The sequence below is a fragment of the Phaenicophaeus curvirostris genome, chromosome 12 (assembly GCF_032191515.1).
Source record: "Phaenicophaeus curvirostris isolate KB17595 chromosome 12, BPBGC_Pcur_1.0, whole genome shotgun sequence".
NCBI classification, from domain to species: Eukaryota; Metazoa; Chordata; class Aves; order Cuculiformes; family Cuculidae; genus Phaenicophaeus; species Phaenicophaeus curvirostris.
In genome coordinates this window covers 9,266,450-9,290,747 of record NC_091403.1, presented here as the reverse complement: position 1 = coordinate 9,290,747, position 24,298 = coordinate 9,266,450, and the positions used below count along the sequence as shown (strand labels likewise).

The following is a 24,298-nucleotide window of genomic DNA, read 5'->3' as shown; positions in this document are numbered from 1 at the left end:
AAAACAAGAAGCTTGTCTATGCCATCACATCAAAATTCAACTCATTTGTGGAGCTGCAGTCTTTAGATCCGCTGAAAATCTGAGTCCATTTAACTGAGTGAGTAACACAGCCACTTTCTTTGGCCTTGGGAGGGAGTTCCTGCAAGCACAGCAGAGACAAACTCCAGGCTGCAGACTCAGCTGCTCCAACCAGCGTGTCCTGCTGCTGCCCTGCGCTGCAGTGGCCAGGGAGGTAGTTCTCAGCCTCCGTCGGGAGCATGAGATCTTCAGGAAATGCAGCCAAATCTCAACTTAATATGTAAAGACTTTCTTTCTTTCCATTCCCCCCCTCCCTCCAAGACTTGTAACGTAGCCCAAATTAGAGGGATTTTTCCCTGCCTCCCCTCAGAGCTGGCAAGAAGCCAGATTTCAAGGCCCTGCTCCAAAGCTGGGTCTGTATGATCTTGCAGGATGAAAGGCGCTCTGGAGATGTAAGCTCATAGTAGCAATTAACAGAAACAAGTTCGGATGCTGTTTCTGCCTACATGCAAATGATACTCAGTAGAGACTTGAGAGACAGGATCGCATAAGGGATGGCTGACACTGATAGGCAGGTACCAGCCATATAATCAGGCAATTAGTCATACGAGTAGCTGTGCTACCTCAGCTTTAACCAATCTCAGAGGTGAAAGGTGCAATCTTGCAGTTCAGTCAGAGCATAAGGGGATGAAAAAAGGCTTGAACTGCCAATGATTAAAACAATTCTCAAGTAACTGGATGCCTCCAGCGTCCTGGAGAGAGTGCTGGAACCCTTTTTCCTGTACAGCATCAGTTCCAATGCAGGTCGTCTTCCAAGGAGTTAGAAGGCATCAATTAACTCCCAGGGATTAGACTATGTGTATTTGCCAACGAGAAGCACTTGAGAGGAGAGTGCTTTTCTGCCCTGAGTGGTCTCTTCTGCCCAGAGCCACACTGATGGGGCACAGCTCGCATGAGGACCCTTTCAAGGATGCAAACAGCACAGCACAAGCCAAGCTGAACTTGTGTTGGCTCAAAATCACCAAAACAGGAGCAATCTGTGGCTAGGCAAACAGTAGCTGAGTGGAGTCGAGCTGGGTTGCTTTGCCCATCTTGCAGCAAATTGATCCTGGAAAATTGGTTAGTCGTGCTTAGTTTTTAAGTGCTCTTTTGTGCGGAGGCCTTTTGTTTCAGCTTCTGCATGTTCCACAGAGAGGTAAAAACCAAAAAGAGAAGAGCCCCAGTCCCTCGCGGAGGGAAGATAGACTCCACACTGCGCTGCTGCAGCTGCACGGGAGCCTACAGCTTCCAGACCAGCTTCTCCTCCCCGTCTGTCTCCTGGCCGCCTCGGCAGGAAGAGAGGCTTTGGCTTTGGTGAGGATACACGACCTTGAAGCAAAACACTGAAACTTTGTGTGACTAAGTGGATTTACCGCAACCTCCGGCATCAGATAAATCTCTGCCCCTGGCCCCCGGCCCTCCTTTGCTTCCCTTTCCCACACGAGCTCATCCAGCCTCGCTTTGCCGGCCAGCCCCTCCCCTACTCTCTGCCCTTTGCCCTTGGGCTTTACCTTCACTGCCACCAGCATTTTGTCGTTGGTGGGGCTGAGGTTGTAACACTCGGCCAAGAACACCTTCCCAAAGGCACCTTCTCCCAGCTCCCTCTTCAAAACGATGTCTCTCCTCTTAATATGCTGGACATCTGTTGGAGGGAGGGGAGGAAGAGGGAGACGGTTGAGGAAAGAATGAATCAGGGTTAATTCAGGGAATGGAAAACAACTAATTCAATTTTCTAGCAAGCTGCAAAGGATCTGAAATTGCTTTGCAAAAATATCTACAGGGATCTTTTTACCCACCCACGGAACGCAGCCATCTCTGGGATGGAGCTCGTTTCATGCAAAACATCTGCAAGGAAAGTACTTGAGGTTTATCATATTTTCGCTAAAAGCTCATGGCAACCTTGTTCTCAGGGAGAGGAACCTTTGGGGCAAAATCTCTTACAAAGACCTCTCTTTGGAATGTTTCTGGAAATAATTCATCTCCTGCAAGGCACAGCAAAGGTCAAATGCTTCCAATGCCAGGCTAGGTGAGATTAGAAGGTCCTGTTGAGTTTTGCATTTCAATGGGATCTGTTCAAACCCAAACTCAGAAAGATTTTTGAGGCAGAACCTTGGCAAGTTAAAGCATTCCCAAGGGAAGGAGCACCACTGAAACCCATACACCTTTGGGCACGCACAGGGGCCGGCTGGACAACTAAAGCGCTGCCCTGCAGCAAGACCATGACCCTGTAGCCATCTCCTAAGCATGTTCCAGGAGGAACAATGTCATCCCAGGATAAAGTCACTGGCACAACAAACAAACTCAACCCATTAGTTTTAGCGATCCTTTCCTCTGACATTTAAGATGGTGACAACTGACAGAGAATAGCAACTGAGGTTTCAGGAAGGATCAATAGAGCAATAGCTGTTAATTTAATAAAGGTACAGAGGCCTATGAAGATGGTCTGGTGAGCTAACAGGGTCATTCACAAGGGCTAAGTCTACCCACATACTAGGTTAGATAAGTGACTAGCAGGATCTCCACAAATGATGGGTCATTATTAAACGTCACTGTTTGCTTGAAGAGCTTGGGGGTCTCCATATTCTCCTTTGGGGATAACACTAGGGCACAGCTACTTGTTGCCAAACCTCTAAGCACAATTCTAGCATCACAGAACCCATGTAGCTACTCTGCCAATACAAAGAGGCCTTCTTAATGCCTTGAATGATTTTTGGAAGCAGCTACAAATACACAGCCACCATGACTTTTTCTGGAGGCACATTACTCAAGACTTCTTCTCTCCTAAACTGCCCTTCAGTGGAGCTTACTGCTTCCCTGGAGAACTGTGGTAGCAGAGACAACCTCCAGCTTCAGCCAGATGGTCACGGCAGGGCAGTGAGAGCTACACACTCTTCTACAATGCTTGGTGAGCAATAGCTGATGCATTAGAGGTCTTCTCAAGCAGAAGCATTAGATAAGACAGTGCCCTCTTTCCACTCCTACCCTGGGGCATTCATAACTTGGCCTTGTGTATGCTTGCTTACAAACTGGATGGCTTTTGAGTCTTTTCCATCTCTTCTATGTGCCACAGGAGCTGTACAGGCATGCACCCCTCAGCTCAAATGCATTTCCCTTGGGGCACTGCAGATGCACGAAGAGGAGGTGATTAACACAGAGGTTCAAATTGGCTGCAGCAAAGTACATAACAGCAATCACAATTTATCACCACCTCCTATCACCCAGGCACACAAGTAGGCACTCGCACAGACTCAAGACAGCATATGTCCCCACAGCAACACAAGTACCATTTAATGCATCAAAAAGCCAATGGATTGGATGACTAACATCCTAATGGCTTTCATACAATTATGTTTTCTAATCAGGACATCACGGGCAGATTTCAGGAGCTGCCATCTCTGGCCCTTTCTATTGTTTGGGAAGACGGATGCTGCAAGACTGCAAAAGCAATGGGCCTCATAATGAATGATACCTCTACAGAGAATTCACATTGACCTTTTCATTAATTGTTCAGTAGACTGAAAACTGTTACCAATGTTAATAATATTAGTAACATTAAGGCACAGGATGGCAGGTACATCCACAATGACTTTGGTTTTAAATCTACAGTGACAGCCGGGAGAACAAATCACATGTGGACTTTGCCTTCTCCACCTGGTTTAGCTGAGTGTTTAAGGAGTACTTTGAGTAATCTAAAATATTATGTGTTGAAATGTTAAGTGATGCAATTGGGTGAGAAAAGTCCTAATCTAAGAAAAGCTTGAATAACACCAATTTACTTAACAAAAGTAGAGGACAAGGGTTCTTTCATCTTTCTATTGGCAAGCATTTCTATAGCACTCATCACTACAGCATCTAGGATCTGCTGTATTGACAAACCATGTATTTGCACTCTTGGTCTCCTGAACAGCAGCAGTCAAAAATGCTGCAGGGAAATGATCTTGTATTAAGATGAGCCCAAGGACACTTTAAAAAACTCAGAATCCCAACAGAAATGTAGCAACTGCAATCCAGTTGTCCCATTTGATGTGAGATAAAGTTAAAAAGGAAACTGTCTCACAATAACCAGAGATACTATTTGAGATTATTTACACTTCTGATGAGTAAGTGGGAACATCGTGAGAACTGAAGCAAACCTCTTTCTGAACTCCCCAGGGTCTTGCTTGAAATTTTCAGCTCCCAATTTTTCCTCCCAACAACATCTTAATAAATGATGAGACGTTTCTGAGAGCTGGCATCCAGACTGTATAATTATGTCTACATTACTAAAATAATATCCCATCTCTCTTCAAGGCCAGATTTCACAGCAAGTTGTTACGGTCACCTGAGAAGCTTCAGAGGAAATTTATATGAAGAATTTAAGGAGATATTGTAGCAGACTGAGTTGAACAGAAGGAAAAGCAATCCTTTTGAAGTAGTGGACTCACATAGCACTGCTGGATTTAAAGTAAACTTGGATGGCTATTTTAAAAAAGGGTTCATTAAGTTAAGCTGTTTGACAGAAACTGGACAATCTTAATGTAGAATCAGAAAAGTACTTTTGCTGATGATAATTTTTCTCAACATCAAATGTCCATAAATTTTGCTTCATAGTATCTTAAGCACAAATAGAATAATAAGTGAGTTATAATAAATGGCTTTTTTTGCATGCCTTAGGCTTAAAATACTGAAGTCTACATCAAATTCTTCCATTCATGGTGAGATCAGCACTATGATTAATTCTACATTACTATTAAATATGGTCTTTAAACATAAAGCAATGACAAACCACTCCCGTACTGTGCGAATGGCTGTGTTATTGTGCTAACCTTGCATCTCTCTGCTCATCTGTCCCAGCTATAACTCATAAGGAAGGCCAAGTAGCCATGAAAGATGCTGTGCTGCAAGGGCACCTGGGAGGTTCATCTGCATAAATCTGTTTACCTCCTCCTGGAGAAAGCCGAGCCCTGTCTGATAAACAGCTGGTGTTTATTTGTTTTAGGCAGACAGTGGTGTGCTAATCTGTCTCGGCTGTGTTGCAGTCAGCCCTGCCGACAAGGTGTATGCAAACTGTCTTCCCAGAAGTATCACACACTTTTTTTTTTTTCCCCCACCCCTGTACCATTAACTTATAAAAACAAGCCAACAAGACAATTCAAAAGGAGTATATATGCAGGAGCCACAGCAAGACCTGACAGGAAAACAACCAGACTTGACAGCATGATGGGAATTCATTCAAGGCCGTGCTATATCTACAGGAAGGATGTGAGCGCACAACACTGAAGTAATTCCAGTTTTAAATGAAACATCTTGCAGTCCTTGTTTTGGGATTACTACATCGACACAGAAGGAGAGTTGGGCAGATCCCCCACCTTCCTTCTTGTCCATCAAGCTTTGACACACAGAGAACATGTTTTAAGCTCTTGCCTTCACTGTTGTTCTGAATAACACATGAACCACATCAAAAAATACCTGACCTGCAGCTGCTTGGAAGTGCCCCACGACTTCAGTTGAATGACGGTTGTACACGGGTAAGCTAGAGCACTAACAAGAGGGTAAGTCTGGGACACTGCACTCACCTTTACAAATTGCCTCCAGAGCAGAAAGCTTTCATTCTCTCTGGAAGAGCCAAGGCAGAAGGGTTGCAGCTTTGGATCTGTGATGGGATCTTACCCAACCTCCTCTGAACCTTTTGCAGGATGGTTGACTTGATCTGTGCTTAAAGTGCACTCAGTCAGAAAAGTGGCTGTCTAAACCCAGCAACTTCTTCCTCCTTGTATTCGTTCCCATGTGTTCCTTAGTCATGTTTGCTCCTCTCCTCAACACATATTCCAGTTTGCTAACCTTGCAAACACAGCACAGCCATGGGATACGGGGGAAGAAGAAGGAACAAGATTAATTCTGCTCTTCTCATACATCAATCTAGCATGTTGCAATGGGTCACATCTGCATGGGCCCCTGGTTTAAAAAAATACAGAACTTTTTTGCTTAAATCACTGATTCAATGACTCTTCACACATCTTTTACACTCATATTGCAGAATCTCTCTTGCTTGTGACGAGGTTAAGGCAAAAAGACCTGGACTCAACCTCCTAATCCCAGGTAGAGCATATACAGCTGGTAACAGCCTGTGTGCAATGAAAGCACCCTTCTTCTAATAACCACCACATTTCAATCACAAGAACAGAAAGAAGAACGTTGCAGGGCTACATTTCATGAATCTAATTTACCAATTATTGCCTCATTTCCAAATGAATCCTGGGGGTCAGATGAAGAAGAGATGGGTTCAGTGGCACTGTAAATTCTGCATTTCAGATTCACATCACAGCCTGCACCCTTAAAACCATGGTTTGATAATACTCCAGAAACCTGGATGCACATGATTGTATTTGGACACAGATGACTACAGTGGGAGGTAAACGCACAATTCAAACTCCAAACAGAATAAACCATGGGCAGTGCCAGTACTTAAGTTACAGCAAAATGCAAAACTTCAGCTGGATCATTTACACCAGGTCTAAAATTAATTCCTCACATCTCCTACTTTCAAACTGCCAAACAGCAGCCTGTCTGGTTGCTGCATTTCTAGCAGGTTTCTTGTCCTGTGACTCTTAATTTAGAAACAACATGTAGCTCATTGGGAGCAGAATTATGGAAATACCTCCTTTTATTTTTGCCATCCTTTTAATCAGCAGCTTTCTCTTCCAGCCTGGAAAAGACTAGTATCAATTTTCTATCAGTTTCTTCTTCTCCTCCACACAGGTGGCTCTGTTTTCCCTAGAGGTAGATCCTTTCCTGCACTTCTCCATCACCAACTTCCTCCTCCCTTAGCTTTGTCGTGTCATGGGATTTCTTCTCTCTTTTTCTATTTCTCTATTTCTTGCCCTTCTTGCTATTCAGTCCCTGATTTAAAACTGACTTCTTTTAGATATGTTTCTAGGGTCTGATTTGAGTCTGATCCCAGGCTTTTTGTGGTAATGGCCTTGATTTTCATAATCTTCTAAAGCCTCATTTGCATCAACGGCACTTTGTAAATGATAACAACACTGACATTATTCAGTAGTGGCTGAGTCATTTGCTGTAACAACTAACTTATGCCAAAGTATTGTCTCTTCTTTCTTTATTCATAAGTTGCCCTCAAAAAGGTAGCAAAATTCTCAGTCAATATGATTCATTCATCTTTCCTGACTCATTGCTAAAATAATTCTTATGAATAAATCCTGTATAACTTCCCTGCTCTGTGACAATTAAAATGAAATAAACAAAGCTTACAATTTACACTGGGAACCTCATTATTAAGACATGCAACTACCAAACAGAGTGCCTTTCATGTCAAGCAGTCAATTGCAACCTGGATGTCAACCAAACATACTGATGAGTTACCCAATGTACCTGATCAAAGGGAAGTGTGCAGATAGGGTAGGACCAGATCAAAAAGCCTTGCCACTGGAGGGCTGATAAGTCATTCTCTCACAGACTTGTCTTGTATGAGAGAAGATAATGCATAGGCTAGCTGCACAAAGTCTGAGTCTCCCTCCTGGCCTGGTGCAAATCCATCAAAGTTAACGGAGGATATTGATTTAAATGGTGGACTGCTGTGAAGTACACGTAAACAAAGGGAGAATCAGTCCCACATCCTTTAAAGAAATGAAGACACAAACAGGCTGTTTCTTATCCCCGAGTATGAACTCTGAGTAGCTAGCCCTCCACTTCTGATGACTTCTCTCCCAGCTCTGACATAAGCCACTTCTGCAAAAAGGCAGCTCAGTGCTGCGCCCAGACACTGGTTCTTTCCCAAGTTCCTCCGTTAAAGCACTCTTCAAGGACTCAGATTCAAAAGAGTTGTGATTATAAGGACTAAGCAGATCTGACATTCAACAAGACCTCAAATCATGGAGGTTTATGTAAAGCATATCTGAATCTCTGGGAACAAGCACAATCCTTGGCTGACCCACCTGGGCTCCAACACATGGGTGCACCAGGGTCCTTCCCACACATTTCTTTGCAGGCCCGTGGACAAGACCATCTCACTCAGACCTTTCTCTCCACTTTGAGGACAGTATTTAAATCTTACCAATTCTGTATGACAGATTTCATAGTCACTTGTGTGTGTCCACACAGCAAAAATAGAGACATAGAGACTTTCTCACATCTTCCATCCACCTCTCCTTTGGCCTTGATGGAAACAACCTGAAATGCAAAGGATGTTCTCCCTTTTACTGTTACTCCTCTCTTTGCATCCCTTCTCAGGTTTTTCAATCTCCAGCAAACCAATATATGTCATTGGCTTCACAACCTCTCTTCAGACTATTTCTGACCTCTTGTACCTCACCAAGATGCTGGCAACTTTCTTCCAGACAGCCCCTGGTGCCTGAAAATATATTACATTATCAAACAGTAATCCTTCACAAAGACCTTAAAAAAAAACTACTTTATTTTTCTGCAGTTCTTTGCATTTTCTTACCATCCCCTTTATTCCTTGGGAGCAGCTGCAAGGTACAAGTGCAGACACCAGATGCAAAGGAGCCATTATTGCCCAGCTGACCCAGCAGACCCAGAGCAAATGCACTACATGCTGCTAAGTGCACTTTTGTAAAAAACAGCAGGCCTTGACACATTTAGCTGGACAATCTGGTCTAAAAAAAAATATTATCCAGAAATACTAATTTGGACTAGGAGCTGACATTCAGTGTAATCAAGCTCAAGAAAACAGAAGAGCTAACTCTGCAAGCCAGACCCCTGATGCTTTGAAAACACCTTATATCCACCACTTCCAAGCCTACCTTTTGCAATGAGGACATCATCAGCTCCTCTGGATTTTGCCATTGCAAGAGCAGGGGGAGAGGAAGCCCTGACCGAAAGGGCTGCCTTTCATTCACCAGCTAACTTCAGCCAGTCTTGATTCAATGGAGAGCTGCATTTCTGCAAAACAGCCCTTAAGTTCCACAGAGTGATTTGATTAGTGGCACAAAGCGACTGGATTAGCACCCGCTAAGCTACCATAACTTGAGCTGCTGCATCTCTGCTGCCTCACTAGCTCCAATACCAGCCATATAGCAACAGTCAGCAATGGCACTCTACAGGTACAATGCTCTCAGAGCTAAAGGTGAGTGTAAAAGAAGTGTATGTGTAAAGGGGCTGGCAGACAGGCAAAGCACAATCACCCCTTAAACCAACAATTCATCAGATGCCTGCCCAGAGCCTGGCAGACTCCCTCACCACATCATGCTGAAAACTATTTGGAAGCAGGTGACATAACCTAGTGTGACATATTTGCAAAGTTTAAACCCAAACCAAAGCAAACTCTCATTTTCTTCATGAAATAATGTGAAAAATATGTTAGAACATGCTTGGCACTACAGAAATGCTTTTTAAGCAAGAAGTTCTGTCCCAGCTTAAAGCATCTGACACTCCTATAAAAATAAAACATGTTTTCAAGCTCTTCTCATCCATTTCAGTTCCATAAATCTGAGTACAAACCACTTAGTAATTATTTTATGAAGAGAGCAATATAAAGTGTCCCATGGCTACTGGCTGCTGAGCAGTTTCATCTGGGATGCACAACACTGCAGAGTCCTGCAGAAGCACAACAATCCTGGGAAGATCCTAAAATAAATGAACTAGAGCAAGTGGAAGGTCCCTGTGCAACAACCCCAGCAAACGTCTGGCAATGATTGGAGCAACAAGGAAGCCTCCAGCACATCTGGGCCTTGCTTAACATCCACCACCTCCTCTTTCTGCAGGACTGTGACACTGAAATTACACAAGCAAAGAGCTCATTGTATCAACAGGGCCATTCCTTGATCAATGAAAATAAATCCCTTTACCTATGCTGTTGTCAATGGTTAAAACATCCTTTGGTCTGGAGACCTGGAAGATTTCCTAGAGGAAATCTAGAGATCACACAGCTCCCTGAAGCCAGTGGAGTTGGGGTTTGGGAACAGGCCACAGCAGGAAGCGGGTTCCCAAATGCACCGATCCAATCTCTGCCTCCATCCAACTGTTTATGCCCAAGGCACATGTCAAGATCTCATCAGTTTAGGACAGACATGCTGGCATCCCTTGCCACTGTCACCTCTACAAAGCTGGGTGCAGGTTCACTCCATGCCCACCCATGCCTCTGTACACACCAATTCCTCCTCAGCTCGCTCGCAGGGGAACACAAAATGCTGCTCACAGCACCAAAACCTCCTTAAAATCCAAGACAAAATGCTTAAAAAACAACCAATGATTCCCATCATCTCCTGGACCTTCTCAAATAGTTTTTGGCTGATGCTAGGCTGCAAAGCCAAACTACCTACCTCTCCAGCTTCAGCAGTCTGTCTCCTTAGACATCCAGCATCAACTTCACATCCTGAGAAGACACTCAATCTCTGGCTTTTGTGAACAAAGGTTAACTACACAATTGGGCTCTTCTGAGGAGGAAGACTAAGTCCCGCAGGAAGCAGGTAAAGGAGGAACCAGTGTGCGCTGCAGAGGTCTTTGCATTGAGTGCAAAGCCCAAGAGCCCCATGGCAAAGTTTCATAAAAGGGCCCTTACACAAAGTATTGTCCTTCACCAACTCACTAGTAAACTCCAGCAGCTCTTGGAAATGGGGACTGGGATTCTTGGCAGGGTGGGAGGTAAAAGGAATGAGAGAGGGGAAGGGAGTCTTTCTGGTGAACGTGTTTTCTCTCCACCAGCCAGGCCCCTAGGTCCCCAGCTGCCAAGGCACTCAGAATAAAACATTAATTCAATACCACACATTTAATTACACGTTATTTGAAAGTGAATTTATTTAACGGAGGAAAATAGTCTTCAGAGAGCATCTGCCTCCCTCAGACTCAGGCATCTGTAGGGAAGGGGCTTGGAGAGGAGATAGGAGGAATAATGGCTTGGTTTACATCAGCTGCTATTGCCGTTCAGTTCACCTCTTCAAAAGGAGAGATTTTAAAGAGATAAAGTTGTGTTTTGAAGGAACTTACCGGCTGATTTGATTTCCCAGCTAGTTTTCACTTGATTGGAAAGCGCTGCTGCAGACAGATATCGCTTGGTTTTCTTTTTTATTATTTTTCTGAGGGAAGGGAGGGATTACTGGTGGGGAGATGGAAGAGGATTGGCTGCCCCTCAAGGGACCATGCAGTAGTCAGATTTCAGGCTTAAGACTTTAACAACACAGTAATCAGACACTTAACAGCATCTTATTGCCAAGATGGATAATCACAAGAAAGCTGGAAGCAACCAGGTCTCAGCAGCAGCCCCACAACATTGAGACTGTGTCCTGCCAGGAATGCAGAGACTTACCTTCTGCCTCTGAGGTCTCAGAGGCTCTTGGCTATCTGACTCCACTGCCATGGCTCTACCTGCTCCAACAGGACCAGAGGCCTGGCAGTGCCTGCTTTCAGGCAGCATCATGCCTCGCATTTCCCCAGTCAAAGCTCCACTGCAGAGAAATGGGAACCGACTCCAGTACCTGGCACAGGCAGCTCCTCCCAGGCTGAGCGTGAATCATGCTGAGCTTCTGCAAGGCCAGAAATGAGCTGCCAGGCCCTTTGTAGAAAGCATTTTGCTCTCGGTAAACTCAGCCTGAGTTTTTGCCTTTGCCGTCCCCTGGGTTTTGCAACCCCTGCAACATCCTAGCAGGAAGATGTCACTCAGGGCTTGGTTAATTATCTCATGCCACAACACGAGCTTTTCTCCCAGTCCTCACCCCTGCACTGCACCTTCCTCCCAGATGGATGGGACTAGCATGAAAAAATTCCCTCCTCTCTTTAACAGCCCAGACAGGACTTACCCTCACAGCAGGGTACGCCTCTTTTTGGCCTCACCAGCCAGATCCTGCTGGTGCAATCCCAGTCCCAGCAGTGAACTTCAGAACCATGCTGCAGGCTGCTTGCACACCCAGGCAGATATTGCTGCTCTGGGTTCAGGTCACAGTGTTAAGCTTTTCCTTGCAATTTTGAGGCTTTGGGGTTTTTTGATGTTACTGTCTCAATGTCATTCAGTTTCTGGTTTGAAGAATCTAGCCATGGGCATATGCTGCTTCTGCCTAATGCAAATCTGCTGTCATTGTCTTCCTAAGAGCTTCTGATCTTAATGTGCCTTAAATATTAAAAAAAAACCAGATATATTGAATATGTTTTGGGGAGCATTTGACTGCTAGAAGGGTGGCATTAAAAAAAGAGGTATGGTTTGGAAGTGGTTCAAGCACCAATCCACAGCTGTGGTCTCAATCTGAAAAGACTAAGAACTAGCCCCGAAGTCTGGTGCAAAACGAAGAAGTATTTTTAGAAGAAGCACAGTTCCCTCCAGATGTGGAAGTGCGAAAAGGCTCTCAGAAAAATCTGTTGTAATGGAATATCTGGATTGACTCAAAGCAGGAAATTTGGTGAGAGGGACCAGTCTTCTGCATTTTCCAGTTAGAGCTCCAGGAAGTTTGGAAATACTTCTAACTTTTCCCAGCCTCAACATCATCACAAAGGAAGACGATAATTTTGGACAAAATATAGCATCTTCTGCTTTCTCTTTTTCCTTTTTTGTTTTTCTTCTGAGATCTCTGGGTTCCTATGTCTTTTCTTGCTCCAAGTGCAGTCATTCTCCCACCAACAACTTCCTTTGGTGGTCATTACACGAGTGGCTAATGCAGCCTAACTCACAGAACAAGAAAATTCCAGAAGTAAGGCCATATGAAGTGAAAACATGAGGTGCTGAAAGACAGATTTCAGGCTCAAGTTATGATTTCATTAGAAAGCTTCTCGCCAATTTGCCCAATTTCCATCTCTCCCTTTCTTTCCCGCCTCCTCCGAACCCCTTTCTCACAGGACCAACACAGGACGTGCTGTTACTTCTATGGCTTAATGAGGTGTTCCCTCAGACTCATGTTTTCCTAACACCCCAAATGGACCTTAGCCCGTCTTTCTTTCTGCCTGAGGTTTCCATTGCTTTCTCCCTACTTATTCTGTCTGCACAGCCCCATCTCTTTCTTCATCTTGCCAACTTCTCCTGCAGAAGGAAACCCCTGAAGGAGGAGTAATGTGAGACAGCTCTGTCTGCTGGGCTCTAAAATTGCTGCGGTTTGGGTGATTTCAACAATTGTTACGAGGCAGCAAATTATGCAGAGAGGAATAAAGAGAAGGACAGATCGTACAAAGGAATTAGCTAATCTGATGGCAATAGCAGCTGGTCCTTGTTATCCAGGTCTGTGTTTACTTCAGGCTTCCCATACTCCTTTGGCCTGTGCCTGAGTCAGTCACAGGTAGAATGCAATAAATATTGAACTGGTGCTCCTGTGATGCTTTACACAAAGAGATATCCCCGCTTTCTTCTCAGGTCCTCCTCACTGCTTGAAAAAGAAGCAGCATAATGGCAGGGTGGCTCTACACAAGAGAAAGGAGCTGTGGGTTCATCCTGCAGACTCTAGCAGGCAATGGCTCAGCCATGCATCAACTCCGGAGCTGCTCCATGGTGCAATCTGACTAATTTCACACATTCTAGTTGAATGGAGACACCATTGTGCCAACACCACCTTTCCTTCCTTGGCAGAAACAGAGCGCTTTGAGCAGTGAGAAGTGAACCAGAAAAAGATCTCCCTGGACAAAGCTTTGGAAATCTCTAATCACCAGGAGTTCAGGACTAATTAAGAAACTACATGTGCTTGTTAGGATACTGCCATTCCTTCCCTGATGGCACTGCTTTATCACATCCCCCTCATGTCCTGCCTTTATTATACTTATAAAAGAGAATCCATCTTGGTTTATTGTCTCTGACACTCCCAGCACAGGGAGAGCATGGGGTAATAAAACACTACATCTTTGTCCATTTGTCTGTCTGTCATCTTCCAGTGATGTCTCATGCCATTCTGAGCCAGATGGTTAGGGTGAATTTTCACAGAAAAGCATCACAAACTTCAGTGTGTGCAAGAAAGAAAAAAAAAAGTATTCTACAGTTTTCTCCTGTGGCAAAACATCAGTGTCTGCACCAGGGAAAACATACCCAGTTAATTCTTCTTAAGGGCCCTGTTGAGACTCGAGAAAACATTCTGCAGTGCTGGTAGCCTCAAAAGACATGATTAATTGCAGATGGTGAAAAGGTGCATGTTCAGCTTTAACTGAACTATGTGTGAGGACTGGATGATTGCTAAGTTGGTATTCAAGACACATTGGGAAGGCAACTTACCACCATCTTCAGCTACAAAACAAGGTTATATATATATAATATATGGCTTAACAGCTTAAATTTCTATATGTATACTGGAGTTTTACAGCAAGAACATACTGCTAATGGAAAGGACCAAAATGAGTAAGATTACTGAGAAAGCAGGGAAAGGGAAATAATGTTTTGCAGTTAGCTGAGGAAGCAGAGGCATAAAAAGAATCTCCCAAAGCTGGCAACAGCAATTTGTAGATGAATATATGTGGGTGATGCTGCAAAGCATAGAGTGGGGTATAATGGTGGAAAGATCTCTGATGTGCTATTAGCTCTTTCTCCTTGCAAGCCTTGGATTGGTCTCATTTAATTGGAAAATGTCTCGAACAAAAGTGTATATCTTGCTTTCCTGAATTGTCTTAATTGGAGGGCCAGCATCAGATATTAGGCTGGTAACATGGAAAAATCGGAGGCCAGTTTCCACTTATCTAATCCATCAGTCTGCCTGCAAATCCTGCTTCATTATTGCAATCTGAGCTGTGAAAGTGACCCCAAATTCAGCTTGTATTACAAAGGTCACCTTTATGTCTTTTCTTTATCAATCAGAGTTTAAATCAAGTCCCTTAACTTTTTCCAAGGGCAGAGATTTTTCAAGCTGCTAATAGGCAAACCTACCTAGATCAACATCTGAGTGCAGACAAGTACCCAAAGTTCAAAACTTCCCTCAGACTTCTTGCATTTACACAGCCAGGCTGTGATTCTCCAGCAAACAGAGTTCACATCAAGTCATCCAAGGTCTCCAGATTAGGATCTGAATTGCAGAGAAGGCAGACAAAATTAGAAAATAATGAAGGAAAAAATAATTACCAAGTTGTTCAAAATCACACCTTCATTCCTGGAAGGGCTTCAATGACTGAAGATTCCTGTGCTGTCCAGCCTGCTTCATTTATCCTTTCTTCATAGACAGCACCGTGTCTCCATTGCACAGATCGCAGTCTCTTAGTGCCACATGTCCTCCGGCATGGGTATATTCCCAGTGCTGCTCATGGTATTGTCGGATGGATGGACAGACATCCTCTCTCTCTGCTTCTATTCTCTAGCTTGGGATTCCTCTCTCAAACACATCCCAAATCAGGAGAGGCACTGTGCACGTTTGGGACCTCAGCCACTGTCAGCACTGGTGAAAAAAACATTCATGTCCATGGTATTATAGCAGGGATGACTCTGGCTCCTGCTTTAGTGTTTCCTTGTGGATAATTAGCAGACATTATAAAAAACACAGGTGATCAAGACTGACCTCCAAGGACACATCATTTTCAACTTCTTTCCAACTGGAAACTCTTCTACCAATAGCTCCTTTCTGTCTCATACTCTTACACCAAATTTCTACACAGACTCTTATTTTAAATCCTACAACAACGCTTCTACCTTCAGTCATTAATCTCTGATGCTGGTCCTTGTCAAATACTTGCTGAAAATCTCAGTATACTATATCCACTGAATTTCCTTTATTTATAGTGGCAGTTAGCTCCTTGGGGAACACTAGCAGATTAGTTGAGTGTGACCTCCCACTACTTCAAGCCACATAAGTTTGGCCTTCATAGAGTGTTGCTTTTCCAGGTGTTCTCCCACAACAACGCTTAAAGTTTAAGAAGATTTCAAAGAATTTCCCAGAGCAAATATTAAATTTGCTGGTCTGTCTCTTGTCCCCATTAAGTCCACACACCTTCCAACTCTCATCCACCTGCCCAGTTTTAGACAGACAATTTAAAATGTCAGTGAAGAGCTTGGCAAGTGGTATGCATATCCACAGGTGTGTACGTTATGGGATGTGCTCTCCACCTGCAGAGGATGTTCACCTTGTCTCGTGCCTTTGAACAGCTGGCCACCAATTTGGGGAGACCTTTCTCTTCATCCTCCGTAAAACTGGATGCTGATACAAGCTGACTTGCATTTTCTGTTGCCAGCCTAAGTTCTCCACCTATCTCTCTCAAGATAAGCACTTTCTCCTCTGTATCCTCCATATCAGCTCACTTGTTCTCCTCAAAACTTCAAACCCTCCATGCAGTGAGGTCGGTTTCATTGCGTCTCAGAGATATTTACACAGAAAAGGACCTTGTTGTCTGAAATGCATGCTCAGCATCCTGTATGGCTTTTCCCCTTTGTTTTCTCCTGCTTTCTTCTTCCTCCATACTCCTTTCACTGTGATACTGTAGCAGTGCCCCATCGCCATCTCTGTCTCTTGTTTAGTCAGCCTGGAATACATTAGTCCTCTCGTTCCTTCTTTTAATGTTTTATTTTTACTAGACTGAATGTTTAGGGCAGCCTTCCCAATTCTATCTTAAAGATCTCCATTAAAGCCCAGCCAGCTTTCTTCAACTCGTTTTGTATTCCCCGTAAGCCTGCTTGCAAAAGGCCAGTGGTTTTCTATGACTGTCCTTTCTGCAGACCCTCCTCAGCATTTCAGCTCTGCAGGGAACATAATCACCGTATCCTAGATATTCTTCAATTTCAAGTGTATTTATTACAGCTGCTCTATTTCCTTTAATCCATCATTTCTCCTTCTCCTCCCCCCCACAACTGCCTTCTTTTCACCAAACTATAACTGCACTGAAGGAGGCTTTTTACCTCTGACCCTCATTGGCTGCTCCAGCCCCATTCCTGCACTGACTCATGCTGGGTGCCGCGTGCACTGATGATTGCTCGTTACCCAAGCGGTTTAACAAATGCACCAGGCCCTTTGCAAACAAGTGCAAGTGTCAGAGACAGCACACTCTCACTGGTGACACCTCAGAACTAATAGAGGGAGAGAGGACAACACTTTCATGCACAAATTGCCTGTATCATCAGCACCAAGATGAGAATAAAGTCTGAGAAACTCTCCCAGGCCTGTCTGAGAGAAGGAAACCTTAATAACAGAGAGTGCCCACGTCTGCTAGAGCCTTGTAAAACAATGTACTTCTCGGGGAGGTTGAACTATGTTTTCATGTAAGGGATGCATGTCCCTGTGTTGACAAGGCTGAGCATAAAACCACAAGCATCCCTTCAGAGCTGGAGCTGAAACAGCCAGAGAAGCCCCAGTTGATATGAAAAGCATCAACATGCCTTCCTGTATGTTAAGTTGTGTGAGCACGCACACACCCCAAGGTTTAATTGGTGTATTAATGCATTGACACAAACAAACAGGGACCGCTTTCATAAGCTACAAAATCCTTGAGTACATTGTAATTAGCTGGGCTTGTTAAACCACTTAATAAGCAATAGATAGTATGTGCCTGATGCTCCGGTGTCTTGGCTCAGTGGGAAACAGAGGCAACTGCTTAAATATAAAATCAGTTCAGTTCTTAGGTGAGCCCTTAAGAAATATAATTTCATTCCCTGTCATAGGGAGCATCTGCCCAGGGCAGACAGAGCTGAGACCCGTGCCAGGCTCACAGGTCACAGTCCCAAGCCTTCCCCTGGTGTCCTGTTCCCTGTCTGACCATGCACTCCCATGTGCTTCTTCATGAACTGCAACAGCCTGGGGAAGGTAACACACTTGCCTCAGTTTCCCTTCCTGAAAATGGCCTTCAACCTACATCCTTAGCAAGACTTATTGACTACTGAATGCAAAAGTGCTCTAAAATCCTTCAAACAGGACAGATACAGAAAAAGGGAAGCAACATAGCAGGGTAAAACATCATATAGACACTGTTTCTCAGCAAATCCCAGAGCTTTACAAACTAACAGCAGATTCATAGGAGTCCTTTCTCCTTTGCAATCCTGTCCTCTCAACTCACTACGCAATGACTTCACAGGAGCATCCTCACCCTTCAGACTTGACTGGAAGCAGTTAGGGGGAAATGCATTTCCCTGTGCTTACTCAGGCCCCTTTTTTGCGTACCAGACCTGGAACCTTTGGGACCAGAGGCTGTATGAAGCTCCCTGAGGATATGCCTGATCTGGTTAGAGAAGATGAATGAGCTACAACACGCTTTTTCCATGATCAAGCAGCTCCCAGGATGTGTGTCATGGTTTCCAAGGAAAGACAGGAAGGGCTGGCACTGGGAATATGGGGAGAAAGCACCTTATATGACAAGGGGGGAGAGTTCCTTTTTCAAATGTTGGGCTGCTTTCTTGTGACACCTCATTTTTTTTGTGCACTCTCGGGGGCAAATATCTGGTTTCTGAACCAGGTAACTAAGGCCTGTGAAGCAAATGGCTGTATCTTAGCATCCAGTATGTTGTTTAGATGGGGTAAGGAGAAAGGAATATATTCATATAACTCTATATGGCACAGTGGTACTACCATGACTTCCACCAGCTCACAGAGTGGATCCAAGTAGCAAAAGACAGGAAATCATCAAAAACAGAGCCCACAAGCTTTCTCTCATTACCAGGACTCATATTGTGATCACTCTTTTCCCACTCCCAAAGGGGTTCCAGTAAAGGGAAAAAGTCAACGCGAACACAACCAGAGCAGGCAATACATCTCTAGGGTTACTCAGCATTTCTGAATCTGGAACGGGCAGGCAGTGCCTTAATTTTATCCCACATTCCAGCTTACACCCACAACAATACCACCAATCCATGAGCTTAAGAATTTAACTAGCCCAGCACATCACCACTCGCAACAGCAGCTCTCAGAAAGTGGGCAGAAGAGTTCCCTTAAACACCGCCTCCACTCCAGTCCAACATGGGCACTTACAGCTCTGCAGCTATTCCTAGATCCCAACCAGATTCTTCTTTTTCATCTTTGTTCTGCCTCCTATTCTAGCGCTGAACCCCAGGCCTGCTGCCTTGGAGCTTCCTCCAAACACTGCATTCATCCATTTTTAAAGGTGACCTTCCAACTTTAAAGGAAGTTAGCAAGCCTCACTGCCTTCATTTGCCCTCTCCTTCTTTTCAACCTGCTCTTTATTATGAATTAAAAAGGGGCCTGAAAGCTTTCTCTATTAAAAAATAAAATCTTTAGAAAAAAGCACAGGTTTCCAAATCATTTCTCTCCCAGTTTTTGCAGCAGCCTTCTTGGGTATCATGGCATTTTCTTGCTGCAAACTGTCAGCCACCAGCTCTGATGGTGAAACCTGTGCGGTTGTTTGGCCTCCTCCTATCCCTGGGGATGCTTGCCATTCCCACCCCACCCCAGGCATCCCCCTGCCTTGTGCTGTTGCTGCTGCTTGGCAAAGCAGCACCCTGAAATGTGAAAAATAACCTCTGAGGGAGTAGGGGTGGAAGTGGGCTTATTTTTAACTTGGATCATCCTAGACACCAAGCAAGACTGTGGCCTCTAAGCTCTTGTGCTGGCACAAATAAAGAGCAGCAAATAAATGAAGTTCTCTTTACCTTTTCTTACTGCTAAGGCTGCATTTTACAAGCCCTGGGGCCACATAGCAATGGAAACAGAAGGTGCCTCCAGCCCTTAGCAGAAATAATATTAATCTTGCCAATGAACTAGTCACAGTAATTAAAAAGGCAGTAACAAAGCAACATGATAGTTTCCTGTTGTCACAGTACAACATTTTGCTATTTAATCAGGACAGGCAGGACCTTAATTTTTACAGCAATACAACTGAAAAAAGAAAGAAAACTATGATCTTATAAAATAAAAGCTCAACTTCCAACCCTTCTTTTAGATTACAGAATTAAATCAAAGAAAAAACAACCAATTTCTCTTCCACCGATGTTTTCACTTATTTGACTGTGAGTTCTGGGGCTATTCAGACAGGTTATGTCAAATATTTCTTTTTGCTAGGAGGTCAGGACATCACAAACCAGTCATACAGCCACACTCTGGATTTAGTCAGTGGCATCAGCCTCCACCCCAGGAACCACAGACGTTTTCTGTGCAACGGACATCTGGCTGCCAGGAATGAGGCTGACACCCATAAACTCACTTCATGCTGACCACCAAGTGACCCCAAATAAGCAGGAATCCTTATTCACAGCTAGTTCGTGCCACAAGTTCGTGCCTGCAAGTGCTTTGCTTGGTGCAGTCTGAAAGCAGCCAGCCTCTCTTTACAAGTCATTCAATTGCATTTTTCTCTGCTGCTGTTTGCCAGACCCAGTGTTAACCCTTCAGCCCTGCTTGACCCCCAAGCATCCCTAGGACTCTCACTCTCGATCCAAGCCAACGTGTCCACCTTTCCCGGCAGCCCTGCTGTTCTCTCACATGCTTTCTAGGACATATCTTTTACTCCTTTAAAGGCCACACATCATGCTGCACATCAAGGGAAGCAGCTGATTAGGTTCCTGCTACAATTATCTACTGAAATAGTACTCCAGATTTTTAGGAGAAAAGAGGGCTTCCCAGAGCAAAGGCAGGATTGCAAGAAGAAGGTGCTAGCAGGTCAAGATTTAGTACAATAAATAATGGAATGTTCCTCACCTCACACCCTCAGCCTTTCCTTACCTCTGATGCTCAGTTTCATCTTTGGGCTATGAATGATTCATAGAGCCTTAAAATATATATAATCTATATCTCCTAGAACAAAGAGTCTTTATTCAGGGTGTTGTGAGGGAGCAGGAAATAGCATGTGCAATGCCTGCACTTGGGCTGAAACGTCCCTTGGGAAAGGACCCATGTGGCTCCCTCCTTCTTTACAGACCCAGAAGCTGTTCTGAGTTTGAAGCTCAGCTGTGCAGGAGACCCCAACTCAGTCTCTACAACACAGGGATGTGCTTGCTGCTGAGGGCGTCAAGTATTGCTTTCTTGAATCACACCCAGGACCAGCTCAGAGCCAGGCTCTTCTCATCCATCCCTGGCAGACGGAGTGTACAAATTCCATCGGAGCACTGCGGGGGACTTAAATCATTTATGCAGGATTACAGACAGGGCAACTGCAGCAAAAACTTACCTCCATTTCACAGCCTAATCCATTGAGGACAGTGCCATCCTGACTTCCAGTTCTCTGCCTTGGGCAGTAGATCACATTTAATGATGGTGTCTCTTCCCTTGGAAATTCAGCACCACCTTTCCACCATTAATATTTGATTCCTACTGTGCAGACAAACACAAACATACACACAACCCTGCACCACAACCAGCAAACATCTACTTACTTCTCCAAGAACATCACTTCAGCCAGTTCCAAGGATGTTATGTCAAAGTAACCTCCTTTCCAACCGAAGAAGGCCATCCTCTGATTTCTTGTTGGGGAACCTAAGTATGGACCTGGGCAAGATCTAGTGAAAGCTCCAACCCCATGACGATCCATCCTTACTCAGAAGGCAGCACAGGCAAAAACACAGGCAAAAGATGGTGAGGTCTCAGATAGGGCAGGCTTGGCAGCAAAGTGCTCCGCAGCTCATTTCTAGCAACCTATGGGATGCTTCCATCCCTGTGCTGGCAGGCCAACAGCCCGGGTAGCTGGCAAACCTGAGCTTCACAGTGCTATGAATTACTAGCACAGACATTCCTCAAAAGGTTGAACCATCCCTCCAAATGGATCACCTAAATATATTCCCATGTAGCCCACTTGTTTTCAGTGGTCCTTTCAGGATCAAAGAGGCAGGTTTCAGTCTATGCTGCATCTATGGTTCATGATCACCACAATTCGTTGCTCTCGGAGCCTTAGACTTTTCTTCCTTAGAAGGAACATCACTGATCCTTACCCATTTGGGTGTACCTGACAATATCTTTTATGCTAAAGCGTCTTCTTTGTTTCCTAAAAGTGACTCTCTTTTTCTGATGAAATATATTCTTCCCTTGTAAGACTCCATTGATGTTAATCTGTCCATTTTCTTTGAGGCTCAGGCCAGCACCACTGAATCCACGGGAGTAAACTTGGCACAAGATTAGATGCTTCATACATTACAGACACGCAGAGGAGCCTTAGGACCTAGACAGAACAGTACCCAACTCCCAGGGGTTCCCTCTGAGGTTAACAGGTTTAAGCTGAACGTTAAGTCTAGCCACAGGAGAGCATTTTCATCCAATATGCACTGTCAGGGACTTTCTTGCCTTCCTCTGAAGCTGTGGCTAAACAGATCTTCTGTTGGGATCAAGTGGCAAGCGATTCATATGGCTGCAAGAGAGGCGATCCATCTGTAATGCACAGTCTGCTGGCAACAGGCAAAGGGGGATTAAGGTACACCAGGGCCTTTTTTGCTTATAATTGATGCAAATGAGAGACTTGCACTATCATCAAGCAGCCACCCTTCCAGTTCTGTGCTCCTGAGCTTTCTGAATTAGGGAATACCCATGCTGAACACCTCTCACAGCTCTGCTAAACCTGCTGGCACCCTGGCTGCATCCCCCTGCAACCAGCCCTGACCTAGGCAGTGAAACAGGAGGGACAGTGGGAATTAACCCCTGTCTCCAGCAGCATTTGGGTCTTCCGGTTTTTAGCTCTGATACAGTGCCAGATCTACAGCATTTCCAGCCAGAAGAGCCCCAGCTAGTTCCTGAGCAGAGACTGAGAGTTTCTCACGAGTACTGTCTAATGCAGTCAATTATCCTTTATGCATTTAGAGCAGATCCATCAAAATAATTCCTGCAAGAAGTTTGCATTCAGCATATTACACACAATAGCTCCCTGGAAGGAGAAAAATGACACTTACCTGTCTTTAGGCGAGTCCCTTCTCAGTTGCCTGCACCGTCTGTGCACTATGAGATGTGATGGCTTTGGGGGACATGTACCTCTGGAGTTGTTCAGCGCTGAGCATATGACTGGAGCTTAAATGCTCTTAAACTTGCAACCCCCTCTGGCACCATTTGATGAATAAATGTGTCTTAGGAAACACAAAGCAAACCTGCAGCCACCTTTAGCAGTCTACGGGGAACAGGAGCAGACGCTACCAAGGAAGGAGCAACTATGCACTCCACTGCCTCACCAGTCTAGTCTACAGACATCTCTCCCTCTCCCTCCCTTCTTCCTCCCCTCTCCCAATTATCTTAATAAACAGCCTGGACACATCTCTGACTCACTTGAGATAATGATGACCTGACCACGGCATATTCAGACATCCTGGCAGTTTACTGAGTCTAATGCAACTCCAGTCTGGCTCCTTCTGACTTCTCATGAAGGAGGCTGACCACGAGCTGAGCTGTGATCAGCACAGGGACCCACATAAATATCAGATCAGGCTGCTCCCAGAATTCAGGCTGGAGCCACGAAGACTACTAGCTCTGAAAAAAAAAACCCTGAAGTACTCCAAAGGGCCTGGGGACCAGTGGTTTGCTTGGATTTTTACCAGCGGACAGACCTGGTGGGGTGGTATCAGTCCCAAGATATGAAATAGAAACATGGGGTTAAGGATAAACCCAAATACCAAATTACTGAAGACCATCTCTGCATATCACATTTCTGGCTGCCTGTCTGAAACATTCACTTACCCAACCTGAGAATAAAAGCAGCACCAGTCAGCCAGTCATATAATTTGAATATTTGAAGCAAATCCTCAGAGGAAAAAGGCCAAATAGTCTGAAATCATAGTCAAATCCCTACGAAAAGTCAACCCATCTGCAGGAATCGAGTACAGGTCACAAATGACTCAGTAACAGCAGCGCGAATAATTTAACCAGTGCTTGGAATGAATCCCCCTGCTTTGTAGAGAACAACCAAAATTTATTTCTGAGGATTAGTCAGCAGTTACAAGTTCAAAATTAATATCAAAGTTCAAATATAATTGTCTTGTACTTGCACTCTGCTTTACAGCAGGAGATACCATCATCTTGACCTAGTGAAGAAATCATCCTGCACTTGTTTACCAGGGCTGGGAGCGTGGAGTGGGATTTATTCTAGCTTTTAATTTGACAAACTTAAAGCCTGAAGTCCACCTCAAAGCACTGTCTGGCAAAAGCTCAGTTAACGTTCTTTTGAGTCTCTGTATTGACTTCAATAAGAACAGGCACTTACCACTTCTCTGGAAACTAATTACCAAATCTCAGTAAGGAAGACAGACAAACAACCCCTAAAACTCCAGTGGTATATCCAAGGAGGTGAAATTTGGAACTAAAGAATTATGTCAGGAACTGACACAACCAAACTGAGCTCCCAGCAGCAGCAGAGAGGTGTTGCACCTGCACCCTTAAGCCCTCTGTGTCTTGCCCACATGTAAATTTACAAGAAACACAAAGGAAGGCACATCATTGGGCTTCATCTACTGATTTTTAGGGGTCAAGGCAAAGCAGCCTTGTGATCCCCATGGTGTGGACAC

General features: G+C 44.5%; 1 protein-coding gene across 2 annotated transcripts in view; it reads right to left on the bottom strand.

Annotated features, from left to right (window-relative positions):
- Positions 1–24,298, bottom strand: part of NTRK3 (neurotrophic receptor tyrosine kinase 3) — a 211,941-nt gene that overhangs the window by 39,476 nt on the left and 148,167 nt on the right. For both annotated transcript variants that reach the window (XM_069867254.1, XM_069867255.1), the window contains exon 13: positions 1,569–1,699. In XM_069867254.1, coding sequence (XP_069723355.1) covers positions 1,569–1,699 — 131 coding nt within the window. The remainder of the gene's footprint in view (positions 1–1,568; positions 1,700–24,298) is intronic.